The sequence below is a fragment of the Macrosteles quadrilineatus genome, unplaced genomic scaffold (assembly GCF_028750875.1).
Source record: "Macrosteles quadrilineatus isolate MER2022 unplaced genomic scaffold, UCM_ALF_1.0 Scaffold_3__2_contigs__length_128488019, whole genome shotgun sequence".
In the NCBI taxonomy this organism is placed as follows: domain Eukaryota; kingdom Metazoa; phylum Arthropoda; class Insecta; order Hemiptera; family Cicadellidae; genus Macrosteles; species Macrosteles quadrilineatus.
Window position 1 is genome coordinate 28,935,476 of NW_026542596.1, and position 15,969 is coordinate 28,951,444.

Sequence of the window (15,969 nt, forward strand, 5' to 3'; positions counted from 1 at the left end):
TGATGGTTAGATTAATGGTTCTGTAATTTAAAAAATGCTAAAGGAAGGGAGGGAAACAGGTCCACGACATAGGAAGTGGTGAAGGAAGTAGTCAAGGCGAGCATTCCGGAGTGTGGGAACCCTTTTTGACAGTTAGATTAATGTATCAGCAATAATAAAATGCTAAAGGAAGGGGGGGAAACAGGTCCACGACGTAGGAAGTGGTGAAGGAAGTAGTCAAGGTGAGCAGTCCGGAGTGTGGGAACCCTTTGTGATGATTAGATTAATGTATCTGCAATAATAAAATGCTAATGGAAGGGAGGGAAACAGGTCCACGACGTAGGAAGTGGTGAAGGAAGTAGTCAAGGCGAGCAGTCCGGAGTGTGGGAACCCGTTGTGACAGTTAGATTAATGGATCTGCAATACTGAAATACCATAGGAAGGGAGGGAAACATGTCCACGACGTAGGAAGTGGTGATGGAAGTAGTCAAGGCGAGCAGTCCGGAGTGTGGGGACCCTTTGTGACAGTTAGGTTAATGTACCTGCAATACTAAAATGCCATAGGAAGGGAGGGAAACATGTCTACGACGTAGGAAGTGGTGATGGAAGTATTTGAGGCGAGCAGTCCAGAGTGTGGGGACCCTTCATTAGTTAGATAAACATAAATATTGGATTTTTAACATTTTTAGATGATATAATTACGATATCGTTGTTTTAAATCATCATTGTAAGCCATACAATATTTTTAGGAGATTCCTTACATCGTGCTTTGGCAATTAGGTTAAGTTAGATTAGTTCAGTTTGGATTAGTTTTGTTTATGATAGGCCTTATAACAAATATGGAAATAGGCTTCATTTAATCAAAAGACAATTTGTACAGGAACGATGGATTTACCTCCTATCGATAACTGTTGGAAATCCATTACGTATATTACCAATGACTTTGGTTACTTAACGGATGAGAAGTTAGGATTGTCGTTGACTAAGATTTGGTTGATTTGACCATACAAATAACATTGTGTTCACCAGTGACACCGGTAAGTAGGCTAGGTGTGGGTGGACTCTTTCATTACTGCGCTCATGTTCACTCATCCCGTTACGCGCAGAATAAGCGTACTACTAGTCTAATAGTATCGATATTATTGATTAATACTTCCTCACAGGAAATATCACTCCTCCATATCATAATTTTTTGTATTATGAGACTAATTAAATGTCAATTAGTTGACATCAGCCCAATTTCACTTGTTGAGAGTATATCCTTCACATTGGGCCAATTAAAGCCTATATTAGGCATTATGTTTTTTCGTTATGCAAGTATTAGAGAGGTCTTTAAATGTGATGCTCTACACTGGAATGAAGCACAGTATAGATATGATCAAGGAAAGCTGCTCTAAACAAGACGAAATTTCATTAAGTTTCCATCCGCATGTTGAGTTTACCTGGCGACAACTTTCAGAAAATGAATTTTAAAAGATCTACTTAGCCATTTGAGATCCTTTATAGCGAATGCAATCTTTCAGAGAAACAAAACCTTTCTATGAAGAACAGCTCAAACTGCAGAAAACTAGATAGACGCGTGCTACAACCTAAGAATCAAATGCTGCAAATACTAAGCTTGGGCCAGTGTTGTTAGTGCTAATCGATGATGGAGTGGTCTATGGCCCCTTGGGCGTGATGGGCTTGGTGGACATGATGCATTGTACAAGGGCTGAAAGTAGGGGCCGGTTTTGCGTATAGATACATAGTTCTCTTATAGCATCAGGGTCATAACCGCCAGTCATCTGGTAGGTTCTGTTGACAAAGCTGATGACAACAACTTGAGAGTCGCTTGAAGGAGCTCATAATCTTCATCCAATGAGACTTTTGCTAACACATTAACTATGACAACAGTTATTTATTTAACTAAGGTTTAGTTAAAACTTAACTTATGGGGAATGCCCTATACCCTATGTCTTACACCTCAACTGCTTGTTTAAACACATTTTTGGACTGATAACATTTTATATCATTATTGGTGAGTATGTGGCTAATTTTTGTACTGTACTGGCTAGTGATGGTCAAAACCAGAAATTTCAAATTTCAAAACCGAAACTTAACTTTAAAAAAATTGAATCCTGAATCTCAAATCTTAAAACATAGACGCAAACATTTGTTTTCTTAGCTGGTTAAAAGGGTTAAGGTTACAAAAAATACAGGTAATAATGACATGTTAAGTATGCAATCAAATTAAAAGAGGTCAACTCCAGACACCGACATAATAACATAAATATATGTGACTGAAAACCCCAAAACAACATAATTTTTACAACATTCAAATAAATTTAGCTCCTGACACCAACATAAACATGAATATTAAACTAATTAGAACATTTAGTGGTCAATATTTATTTATTTGTGTTTATTACATATCGCTATGAAACTTGAGTTGTATCGTTGACTATTGGATACAGAAGTTATATTAATATTTGTTGTATTATTAGTCAAAGGTTGTATGTTGTTCCAATTATAGTATTTAAGATGCCTTTTGAAGTTCAGAATCAGAATGCAATTTACTGCTTTCATTTCTGTTAATGGTGATCTTGATCTGTCTGATCTATTGCTACCAGCTTGTGTGAAAAGTGGAAACAGTGTTAAACACATTAATAATGACGCAAAATAGCTGTTTCAAGAATAAAACTGCCAAATCTTCAATTTTGAAACTTTTGAATCTCGAAACTCGGTGATCGAATCTCAAAACCAAAACTTTTCCTAAGTTTTGATGGTTTTGAGATTTGAGATTCGGTTTTGAGTTTGACACATCGCTAGTACTGGCTCCCCCCATTCTTTGCTTAGTATGCTCCACAAAGAGCTCTGACAAAGCTGAGTTTAGCTCTTAAGGCCGGTGTACATGAGGCTATTATTAGCTGCTAATTAAATAGCGCTTATAAATTAGCCCTGTATAAACACTCCATTAGCAAAAATAATAACTAGCACGCTAGTATTCAACTCACTGCTAGTCTCTTTAACATGTTTGATAATACAAGCACTAGCAAGTGGGGAGGGTAGTCAAGTGACCACTAGCGCTAGTGAATTAGCGTGCCACTAGCGGGTTGTGTGCACTTCTAGGAGAGCGCTAGTGCTAATCACCACTCGCCAGGACCAGGACAGGACAGTCATAGCTTGTTTGTCAAGTAGAGTGATTGTAGACTGTTCTTCCACTGCCTGTTCTGTTAAAAGAGTATTAAAAACACTAAGAAGTTCTCGCCTAATCCCCTTTTGAACACTCAAAGTTCGTCGCTTTTTATTAAGTTTCTTTTCACACAACTCCTTGACATCAATTCTTAAAATTTGTCTCAAAACATTTGATTTAAATGAACAGATGACATTTGAAAACACTGAAATGACAACAACTGTGTCCACTGAACAGTAAAATTCAACAACTGACAAGAACTAAAATCAGCGCCAATAACTAGCCTTGTGTAGATGGAAATTTTTTATGCTAGTGTGCCCAGCTTTTGCTAATAGTGAATATTAGCTGCTAGTAAACCAGCTACGTGTACACTCTACACAGGCCTTTAGCTGTGCATGCTTTTAGCATGAATAGTAGTTCTGTAATTTGTTCCCTAGTTAAGAGTGAATCTTCGTATAAGAAGGGTTATATTTTCACCATCACCAACATTCTCAACAAACATTACACTGACATGCGCGAATCAAAGTGTATAACTCACTGATGCAGTGACACCGGCAGCGATGTAAAGGTTGCGCTTATGCTTGTTTGCATGTTCATACTTGTTGTACAGCTTTCTGCCGACCCACACAGGTATACCTGTGAAAAAATTACAATTTTATAAACAATTAGTTATAGAAATTATTTTAAATAATCTTTTGGGTATTTCTTTTAATAACGCCAAAAGGGAAACCCTCCTAACTAAGTTTCTTATTTAAAGTTAGCTGCTATTGTTCTCTGAAAATTTATATGTAGCCTAATAATTATAGTGGGTATATTATGAAGAATTTGTGGAACGTCATAAAAAGCCAAATTTCATAGTTTGTATATTAAAATTATTAGGCTATACTTTTGATTATTTGTATTTATAACCAATAACAAATAGTCATAGGTAAATTAAACAGCAACAGCAACCTCTATAAAACAATTGTCTGTAACACAGGCCACAGAAAATTGAAACAGTACATCCTCTAAACAGAAAAACTATAGTTCGGCCGCTTAGAAAACGACTTGCGCGCTAATGCTAAACTAATGCTGGAGGAGGTCGCTTTCTAAGCGGCCGAACTATAGTTTCATAATACCATTGACTATTGGATACTGAAGTAGACTTCTCAATGGACCAGCTGTAGCCAATTTTTTTATCAAAAAAGAACGTAGTTGTGTGAGCTAGTCACAGAATGCACTAGTGTCTAAAATTATATTTTATACCTTATTTTTTGTTGCTGACCAGATTGATGGGTCATAACAGTTGCTATAACTCATCATAAGTCCTAAGTTTGATCCTCATCCATAAGTCCTCATCCTAAGTTTGACTTGGTAAAAAGGATTGTGTATTCAACAGAATTTAGTTATTAAGATCAGCACAATCTGTAGGAGGCTTACATCAACTACGCCGATTTTGATAAAAAATCTGGCTACAAATGTAACATGGGGATGGAATGTCTAGATGTACAGGGTAATTCAAAAAGGACTTTACAACTTTGAAAATTCATATAAATCTTATTTAACAAGGTACAGAGCTGGTTTTGGTGTTGTTTTAAAGGAAAACACTTCAAGTTTTTTTACCTTAAACTAAAGATGTTCTATGTGACTTCTGTTGGATTTGGGGAAAATAATTATTTAGGTATGAAAAAATAGTGAAAACCGTTAAAAGTTTGAGAGAAATTTACAAAATTTTGAAAGTAGGGCGTTTTTTTACCATGAAGGAGTGTGATTTTCGAAAAACGCATAATAGTGTCTTGTAGGAAATTTAATTCCGAACCTACGTTTTTTCCTCAAATCTTTTCTAGCTCTTACCGTTTTTGAGCTATAGCCGTTTAAAAAAAACGTGTTTTGTCGTTTTTAGAGGTCCGCCATTTTGGATTTTTGGGGGGTTTAAAATTTAAAAATGCGACTTTTTGGAATTTTATGGGTGGTTTGGAACCAAGAACTACAAGTGTGCGAAATTTTAACTCCATAGCACATCTAGGAGTGGGTGTATCGCACTCCTTCACCGTCAAAAAACGCCCTACTTTCAAAATTTTGTAATCCTTCTAAAATTTTTAACGGTTTTCACTATTTTTTCATACCTAAATAATTATTTTTCCCAAATCCAACGGAAGTCGCATAGAACATCTTTAGTTTAAGGTAAAAAAACTTGAAGTGTTTTCCTTTAAAACAACACCAAAACCAGCTCTGTACCTTGTTTAATAAGATTTATATGAATTTTCAAAGTTGTAAAGTCCTTTTTGAATCACCCTGTATTATTAGTCAAAGATAATACCAAATGTAAACATTAATATTTAAAGGAGTATTGTCTATAATCTAAAAGGCAATATATGCAGTGCACACTGACCTATTATGATGGCAGGGACAGCGATGCCAGCAACCAAGCCGATGCCAACAGGTGCCCCGACCAGGGTTCCCAACTGCCATAATATTTTCTTCTTCCGTGACCAAGGCTTCTTTCCCCAGAATGTGCAACCTGACGGGCTGAAACAGAAAAGTTTATGCTTAAAATATTTAATTTTGTAATATTGCATTAATATTAATGGGCCTTTTTCTCTCTCGAGAATTCTTTTTATTCACACCGTCCAAACAATTGTGGTTCAACTTATTTTGGGAATCAAAGGAATTTGACTTTCTATGAATGGCTAAACAAATGTCATATGCATTACTCCTTAAAGAACAAGTTCATGATTCACTTTTAGTTTAACAAACCATCAACACCATCATCAAATGGATGACGATGAAATCTATGGTCTCTAACTTTCCGGCATAATTTTGAACATCTCTTGTGTTTACAGAAACTTTATTGTCATTTTTTCATAGACACATATTCTTTGTAGACACATTCTACGATCATAGTAGCTTAGCTTGAGCTCAATTCTGACTTGGTGTCCAATCTCCCGATTTTGTAGGTTAGACTCAGCTCGGCTTGAAAATCGAGCTGCTCGCTCCCTCTACTATAATATTGTTAAATTTCATTATTCTTAATCTTTTTAATAAGATTAATATTTTATAAGCATTTACCGATTCTCAATTAGATTACTGGTCTTTCCTCAGTTTGTCTCAAAGCATAGGAGTAGATACCTGAGATAATGCAGGTCAGTGATCTCCTTCATACAGAGCCAACAGAACTCTGTTCCACAGACTGCGCAGGTCATGTGATTGCAACTTCCATCATCCATCTTGACTATCAACACTTGACAGCTGGGGCAGGGCTTGATGTCATCTCCTGTCAAACATGTGTTAAGTGTACAGCTTTAGCCAACTAGCCTAGTGCAGATTTTGTGTGATAAGGGTAGAATACACCAAACACAAGTCTCGGATTGTCCAGCTCTAGTGTTGAGAAATTACAAGAAAAGATGACCATGAGGTCGTAGGAAATAAAGAGAAATGGGTGTCCTGCAGCAGTTACGATATCAAACAGCCTAAAGCTGATGGACTGATAAGGGTGCTACAAAATGCCAAAGGTTGAAGTAGCAAGAAGTAGTAAGAACACAAACTCCCCCCACAACCAAAAAAACATGTATTATTTTGGTCCAATACAGTAACCTATACGTATAAACATTGCCAGCTGTGTAAGATGTTAAAACTATTCAACAAACGTAAATGATTTAAGTTGGAGCTTCAGTGGGTAACATAAAGTACTGCAAAACTATGACTGCTATGTTGTGGGCTCCTGACTTGGAGCCGCAGTTGTAAGGCCGTAAGCCCAAATGGCACTTTGTTGGATTATAATAGATTTGCCTAAAGGTTATACCTATGCAATATTGTCTTACAAGTACGACTCGACTGTTTATAAAAAAAAAATTGGACTGATAACATTTTATATTATCATTCATTAGTGAGTCTGTGGCTCATTTTTGTACTGTACTGGCTCTCCCCATTCTTTGCTTGATATGTTCCACAAACAGCTCTGACAACCATTAAAAAAATTTGGTAGTCCAGCGGTACCTCCCAATTGTATGTAACTTACAACGGCTCAAGCAACATAAAATTACCAAAAGTACAGCTTGTATCTAAGAAATTTGATTCTCTTAGTCCCTTACTGGACCTAATAAATTTACTGGGTTGTAAATTATTACAAGTACAAAAATAAAAGTAATGTTAGGAGAATTTATTTAGGATTATTTTCTTTTATCAATAAAGGTTGAAATTTGAGGACAAGTATTAAAGGCAGGCATTGATAGAGATCTAAGAGAATTATTAAACAATTTAAGTTTGGATCAAATTAAATACCCGTAGGCTAATTTATTGACACAAAACACATTATACTGTCTACATCAGCAACTCAGATGTGGTCTCAATTTATAATATTTACTTGTTTTCAAAGATTCAAAGGCAGTAGATTATTACAGATGTAATAACGATGAAAAATTAAAAAAGTGCTTGCTTTTTAAATATTTTGGATTCTAACACCTTTTTGAACAAGTAAACATTTTTATACATCTAATAAAACTTAACATTGTTTTTTAACTATGGAAAGCTATATTTTAAAAGTTGCAGGTATTTGTAGTAGAAATGATAATTTCAGAACTACATTAATTGTTTATCAGTAGCAATATCTTAATTCTCTGTGAAACCATAAACATGTTTTTGTTGTTCAAGTTATTTGTTTAGTAAGGACACTGTAACAATTCACTGACTTTAGTTACTGGCAGCATTGATAATTATTTTCACTGTAAGGTCTAATAAAGCATACACAGTTTGGTTTAGGCCTACAGTAGACTCTTGATAATTCGAAATTGGTGGGCCAAGCATATAAATTTGAATTATCAAGAGTTTTGAATTATCAAGAGTTTGATTTATCGGGAGAAAAATAAACCATTCGAATTACAGAGAGTTCATTTGTTTAGAACATACAAAGGTACAGCACGTTACAATAAAACATCATACCGTATTTTAGTACACAATCAACGGCTTATTTTTCAGTTACTGGACGTTGCAAAGAAATCTTTTATTTAGCGCTATATATTTCGCGAATAGCTGAACTATCAGCTGTCGACAACTACATTTGTGCTCAAGGAGATGTCGCGCAATCTAGAGATCGGATTGCCAACTTATAAAAAACAAGTCAACGAACTAACTCAGACTACTGCTCTAACTAAACAAACATCAAAACGTCCAACACTAGCCTACCATGGGAACAGGATGCACTGTACTGTATAGTTTCCTGTTCCAGTACCGTATTTTAGTACACAATCAACGGCTTATTTTTCAGTTACTGTTGTTGCAAAGAAATCTGTTATTTAGCGCTATATATTTCGCCAATAGCTGAACTATCAGCTGTCGACAACTACATTTGTGCTCAAGGAGATGTCGCGCAATCTAGAGATCGGATTGCCAACTTATAAAAAACAAGTCAGCGAACTAACTCAGACTACTGCTCCAACTAAACAAACATCAAAACGTCCAACACTAGCCTACCATGGGAACAGGATGTACTGTACTGTATAGTTTCCTGTTATAACAGGAAGAGATCACTTCGAATTATAGAGTGTTTTGCCGACTAAACTTCGAATTACTGCGTGACTTTGATTTATAGAGTGTTTTTTCCACGAAACTTCGAATTACAGCATGACTTCGAATTATAGAGTGTTAACCGATGAAACTTCGAATTACTGAGTTACTTCGAATTATAGAGTGTTTTTCCGACGAAACTTCGAATTACTGCGTGTTACAAATTGACCTGCCCTCTATTTGGACTTTGAAATACCGAGTGTATCAAAATGCATGGTAAAAATTTGAATTATTGAGAGATTCTCTAGGGACTGAGCCTTCATTTTGAATTATCGAAAGTTTTGAATTATCAAGTGTTTGAATTACCAAGAGTGGACTGTATATTAAAAATATACAAGAGGCAATCATCCAATAAACCTTTCTATGGACTACATACATTTTTTACTATAAAATATTATTACAAAATATTCATGGATAATGCAAATAAAATATTTTACTACTGACGTAGAAACATTAGCTTTTAAAACCACAGTTAACCCTCCAAGTGTTTCTAGTTTTGGTCTTAATGTTCGCCCATTTATTGCGCAAACACAGGGTTTTATTAAAATGTATCTTAGAAACTTAAAAACAATGTAAAGTATACTATTTTATATATCATTTTGTTTGGAAAATTATGGGCTTCAATGTAACATATAAAACAATACAAAAAAAAAATGTTCAACAATTTTTGTGGGGTTAGCATTTCTCAAAAATTATAAAATAAATGAAAAAAATTTATGTTTGCGCTCAATAAATTGTTATAATTTATAGGTCTACAAATATTTTAAAATAGCCACTTTGTTCAGAATTTTATGAGGATTCCAAAAATATAATAATATAAGGAAGTAGGTTTGCAAATAAATAAGTTATGGGCAAAAAACAGATTTCGGTACATAGTGTTTAGCTAAGAATGCATATAGCCTAACCATAGCTAGGAATCTGGCTGATAATTTACATCAATATCACTACCTACTTCTTCAGGATCATCAACCAGCCCTTCAAAATCACTTAAATCTTCTTATAATGCACCACGTACATCACTACTAACGTAATAAAACATTCAGTCATCGGTGCGAGGTTAACCAAGCTGTTTACAAATATGCACGTCAGCTGTCTGCTACAATATTTTTGGAACTAAAATGAAAAGCGTATAGAAACAGACATCAGGAGAAAGCTCTGAATCTGCTGAAAAAAACTATACCTAACTCGATCCAGTTCAATCCGATTCAGTCAGTCCCAGAGCCGTCGCCGTAAACAGTGTTTGTGAGTCGCAAAAGCGACACATAACACTACAGCGGATGTGTTACGAGTCGCTTTTACGACACATAACACTAGGAGGGTTAATATTAGTGGCAATACTGGCAATATGCAGTATCATCCAGAACAAGTTTTTTGTGTTTTGTAAAAGAGAGCAACGAAGCTTGTTTTTTTTTATAAAACAATATTGGACTGAAGAAAATGTGTGTTTCTCCACAAATCAATCTTTCTCCATTTATCTGCATACCTGTTCATGAATATTTCACTTATTGTGATAAACACCACAAATAGACTTACTGTGCTGGGAGTCCTGACTGAAGGAGACGGAGGAAGACCTGACGTTGGGAGAGCGCTGAGCTCGAGCTGCGTCACACGTCTGGTTGGGATGCCATGCAGCTTTGCAGTGGTAGCAGAAGTACGAGTCACAGCCCGGCCTCTCACACTTAATCTTGGGACAACTGGCACAGCCTGCAGCGATCACTGCATAACTGGAATATGACAGCTGCGTTTTAGAATACTAAAATAAGTGTCTTGTTTATAGAGGACAGAAATGAATTAAAGGAACAAAAGAGAAAGGAATTAAGAAAAATAGAAAGTAAAAAATATTCTAAAGATTCTAGTGTTTTGATGCTAGGTAAGTAAAGAGGTATCCTGGTGGGCACAGAGAAAGTACCTGTTTAGAATAAAGGATAGAAGTTATGAAAAGAAATAGGAAGATTGTTAAGGAAAGTGGTTTGATGAGCAACTTTTCAACTTAAACCAGGAGTGAAGGAGGGAAGATAGGCTGCAGCCAACCAACTTATGTCTGCTTACATTAGTGATAGGCCTAGAATAAATGACTTAGGTGTTTTAAGATTTTTTTTTAATTATGGTAACATCCAGAAATTTAAATGTTAAAATTCCAAGGTTGCATCCTAAAAAGCTTCCTATCTCTAATACAAGTCCAATTCATACAGACTAAAATATAGAATCTACTGCTAACTTTTATTTACTTTATTTTGATTTTGAACTAATTATACTTGAACTTATAATTATGATTTTCTAAGCATTTTACACCTGGACGATAGCAAATTTGAGATTGTCTTGTACGATTGGGTTAACATTTGTGAGCATCTCTTGGGATCATGGCGACATTGTACCGATTTTCCACAATTGTGATGATTTAATAAGATCCTCATACCCCCAAAACATTATTAAAAATTAAAATTCAATTTGTATTAACTGAATGCAAGAAAGAAAACATAAATTTAAAAATATACCTGATTATAATTACTTGAACTAACAAATTCCATTACCTGTCTAACTGTCTTTAATGAAACAATTTTTCCTACCACTGTGCATGGAAATTATCACACCGCCATACAGCCATACTGTTTATGTAATTGTTAACAGTATGCAAAATAGCTCATTTCCGCTCACTAAATCAACTGATTTCACAGTTCGCGTTTTTACAGTGACCACAGCCAGGTGCGTTTTACAAGTTATTTTTTTCTTTTTTGTAATTGTTTGTAAAAGTGTTTTTCACAAAGCCGGTACCTGAACAACTGGTTAGCAAATAACATAATCTAAAATAAGCAAACATACCCTTAATGACATTTTCTACAACTCAAAAGTTATCTATGTGTATGGTAAGTTAATTATGGTGTAGGAAAGGTTTTGTGTGTATTACGAGCACAAACAGTCATTGCCGCTCTCAAAAGTTATGGCTGCACTCAACTAAAGCTTCGTGGGGCTATCTACAATTTTCAAACGGTAATGATGTACTTGGTGCTCTTAATAAACAATAATAGCTATGCTAGATTTAAGATTCATTTTGATAAGTATTAGTTGGTTTTTTTCCGAACAAACATTGATAAAGCACAAAGTTAGTCTACAGTCCTCCAAAACAAAACCTAAACTGCTTATTCACGTTTAGTCTAAAAACCGTTTGACAAACATTTAAGGAGTTTAGATGACTTTCCAATCACTAACCTCACTTTTTTCATAACTGTTTTGAATTTTTACTTTTTTATACCAAACGCCAAATATAAATCCAAAAAATCACACCAAACTTAAATCAATGCATTCTAATGTATCAAGTAAAATTAATTAACTGTTATTTCTCCTTTATACAGTTTTTCCTATAATTTATTCTTTCAATACTAAAAGGTTCAACATTTGAAATGCTCTGTATTCTATAACTTACCAACAGTCAGGGGCAGGGCACCAACGTGTGTCTGGGTCCACAGCTAACACTCTCCTTACCATGAAGTCTTCGTACTTTTCATACTGCAGCTTGTCATTCAAAATCATTCGGATATCTAAAAAAATAAATCCATGAAAAGTCAAAGTCGCAACTCAGAAAAGTTTTTAGTGAAGTAAAAATCCTACACTGCAGTAGACACTTCCTAATGTGGCATAGTTTTGGACTGTGACGTGCCAGATTACCAAATTACTTAGCACTGTCTAAAAAAAAGGTTTCATTGTGAGGGTAGCAGAAATACCATTAAAATTCAGACAAAAGAGTTATTCAATCAAGCTAAAGAATCCCAGTCTCGCATGTGCTAAAACGGCTGCTCTCAAGGAAAAGCAGCAAGACTCCAGAGCAAAATACAATCCAAATTTCAAAGCTACCATCATGGGGACTTTCTAATTTAATGGCTATTTATTTTTACCGTTTCTTTAAAGAGATCTACATAAGGTAGTAACAAAGTAACAAAGCCTTTAAATAAAGTATTATTTGAATAGAATACCAGTGTTAAATAAGTTATCCTTTCAGATTCAGTTTAACTTTGTTTAAAAGTTCAGGCTTCTCTGTCAGTGGTTCTATTCAACTACTTTTTTATTCTAAAACTGACTACAACTTCAACATTAAAAAGTTGTACTGACCGTTAGGATGCATCGGCTCCGAACACTCGGGACAAGCGACACTGATTCTACTCTCGGAGATCTCGATGCGCAGATATTGCTGGAAGCAGTCGTAACAGGATCGGTGAGCGCAGGTAGACAGCCTAGGGAAGTACTCTAAAGGGAGTTCCGCGAGACACAACGGACACTCGGCCAGACCAGTGTCTCGAGAGACCGAGGGACGACTGGCTGCAGCTCCAGGCGGAGTCCATCCTCCAGGCTGTGATTCTGAAGCAGGTTCACAGCTCTCTTTGGCTGAAGAAAATATTTATACATTGTTGTTATAGTCATTGATAATTTTGTGTAATTATGTTAGTATTTAGAGCTTGGCATGAAAGTGAAGTGAAATAACACTAGAATAAACCCACTGAAGTAATTTATAAGTGCATGCATGAACTGCTTCAATGTAAATGTCTAACTCAGGTGTAAATAAATGTAAAAGGCGATTGTTTATTATATGACACATTGTCTGAGTTTAAACCCCTCAGTCACAAGACCGAGTCTTGACACAGCTTATTTAATTAACAGTCAGCCTATTGATAAACAAAGAAGGGGAAACATCAAATAATTGTAATTTCCCTTCTGTGTGCGGTGCTGTATACATTCCACAGTATAGTTTTGCTAAGAACTGGTTTATATACATAACAATCATTATTGTTGTAACAGATAGATTTTGCAGGTACACTAGGATTTGTTATTTGAAAAACATTCTCAATAATTACTTTTTCATAGTAGAGTATTTTGTATATCTCATTTCATATTATACACAAAAATATATAACTTAGTCACTTTTATTGAGCAAATTTTAAAATCCATTTTCATGTCACAAAAAAAACTATTGCACTGGTCTAAAAAATATGAATTGGTTTACTTCTGATTTATAACCGCTTTTGTACCCAATGGATAAAGTAATTTATTAAAAGATCAATTAATTGAAAGGAAAATAAAAAAACGTTCTTTGAATACCAATAAAGAGATTTAAGTATGTGATTGACTAAATAGAGTGATGTACACCAACACTTCTAAAAATCAGACAACTCCCAGTAACCATTAAAACTTCTCTCCCTCTTGGATGAGTAGCATGAAATCTAATGATACAATGTTGTATTAAACCCTGTGATTAACCTGGGAAGCTTATATCAGATTTATTCCTTTGTATCTCAACACTTAACTGTCCCTCTACAAATCTTGGAAAGATGTCTTTCTAACTGAAACTTCAATGAGAAGCAAATGTTGACTGCCTTGTATTTGGAAATACAGTAATTCATTATCATGATGACCTTCATGTGAAGATAAGTGTTTTACTGTTGCATGCATAACACAAGTAGGCCTATTCAAATTTAACAGTATTGGTTGGCAATAAAAGGCTTCTCCTATAACAATTTTATGGATGGCCATGTGGTTAGAGTCCTCATCTTCGAATCTGATGTTCATTCCCCAGGGGGCTTGATTTTCTGGTCCCAGATGCAATTGTCAGAGGATAAAATAATTATGGTGTTAACACAAGTTTGGGTTGGGACTGTTAAAACCCCTTAATAATTCTTATGGTGTTGAAACACAGAAAAGAAAAATATTTATTGAACTTTAAAGTAAGGATTTCTCAAGAATAAAAGTGCTGTCACATTTTTAATCAGACTGAAATCAATGAAGGATTGTAGATTTAGTCTCAAGCTCTAACCACTAGGCCAGCCACTTTAAACATAATTGGTGTTAGTAAAAATATTTAATTCATTGACTTACTTAGTGCTCGATTTGTAAAATAATGAGGTGCCGGAAATGTAACCTATTTAATAGTACCTATTTATTCCAATATTTTTATTTTTCCAAAAGAGAGGTAGCGGAACGCCGTTCAGCCACAAATCGAGCACTGGTCTTACTTCTTTCAAAGAAGATGTCGTACTTGTTGTAATTTTAAATAATAGTGAATATAAAATTTGCTATGATGATATAGAAAATAAGTTCTGTCGGACTAAAGATTTTAAAAGTTTTTGAATTTAAAATTCTTCACTTCAACACCTATTTTATGAAGGCCAAGCCTAAAAATGTTTATAAACTTTTCTAACCATAACACAGACAATGGATAGGCTAAAGGAAGAACCCACAAATCATTGGTGCTTCTGTCTAAATCAAATCGGATAAATTTCTTTTGATATATTTTTAAAACTTGAAAAATTTTATTTTTAGTAATAATTGTGTCTTTTGGCAAATATACAGTACGTATCACTACTATCAAAATAATAAATGCATATAATTTGTTTTAGGTAAACAAACTAGTTGCCCTACCTAATACAGCCACAGAGGATATTCTAATAGCCCAAATATTTAAAAAGTCTTGGCTGCCTTTCCCTGAGAGGAATGTTGATTTTTGGAGAAAGACGGTGTTACAGGTAGCCTAGTCTTGTTTTTCTGATGCTATTTCTAATCAGGTTGTTATAAATTTACATATTTAACGTAACGACTAGAGGAATGACATCAAACATGTGAAACCGTGCATCTTTTATAAATTAGCAGTATTTATTCAAAAACTATTAAAAATTAAAATATATGAACTTTTTTGTTAACAGAAAAATATGTATATTTCTTATTTTTCGAACAAGAGGCCACCGGATATCTTGAACTGCAATGAAAGTTTTAAAGTAAAAAAATTGGACCTTGAAGAGGTATAAAATTGGGGGGGGGGGGGGGGGTATAAAACCTCCCTAAACACAATGTATGACAGAACTTGTAAATTATGATTATAACTATGTCAGCTGTATAATTATTAAGCTATTGCATTTTGCTGACCTCGAGAACGTCAATAAAACACTGTCACAACTTCATTTTAACATTGAACTAATGACGACAGATCTCGATATGTATTTCTATGTATATTTATATATACCTTTAAGTAAGAACAAGCATTGTGCGATGTGATTTATGTAAAATTAGTATGGAAGATGAACTGTCATCAATTTCAGACCAAAGTGATGAATAAATCTGTATCCAGGGCTAATTCCGATTTTATTATGTTGAGTTAGTTGGATTTATTTAAAATTGATTTAAAACCAATCATTGTACCATTTACGAATAATCTTATTATTTTTGGTTACAAAGGGCACTCAAAAATTAGTAATGTTACTATAATTTAGAATAGGAGAAAATAATATTGTATCAAG

The 15,969-nt window shown here is 34.6% G+C and overlaps 1 protein-coding gene across 3 annotated transcripts in view; it reads right to left on the reverse strand.

Moving 5' to 3' along the window:
* Positions 1-15,969, reverse strand: part of LOC128989609 (E3 ubiquitin-protein ligase RNF19A-like) — a 52,761-nt gene that overhangs the window by 24,506 nt on the left and 12,286 nt on the right. For 2 of the 3 annotated variants that reach the window (XM_054411543.1, XM_054411544.1), the window contains 6 exons: positions 12,797-13,069; positions 12,114-12,228; positions 10,226-10,416; positions 6,260-6,404; positions 5,523-5,659; positions 3,690-3,787 (listed from right to left, as the gene is read on the reverse strand). In XM_054411543.1, the coding sequence (XP_054267518.1) occupies positions 3,690-3,787; positions 5,523-5,659; positions 6,260-6,404; positions 10,226-10,416; positions 12,114-12,228; positions 12,797-13,069 (959 nt within the window). The remainder of the gene's footprint in view (positions 1-3,689; positions 3,788-5,522; positions 5,660-6,259; positions 6,405-10,225; positions 10,417-12,113; positions 12,229-12,796; positions 13,070-15,969) is intronic. The other variant, XM_054411545.1, reaches the window with a different exon arrangement.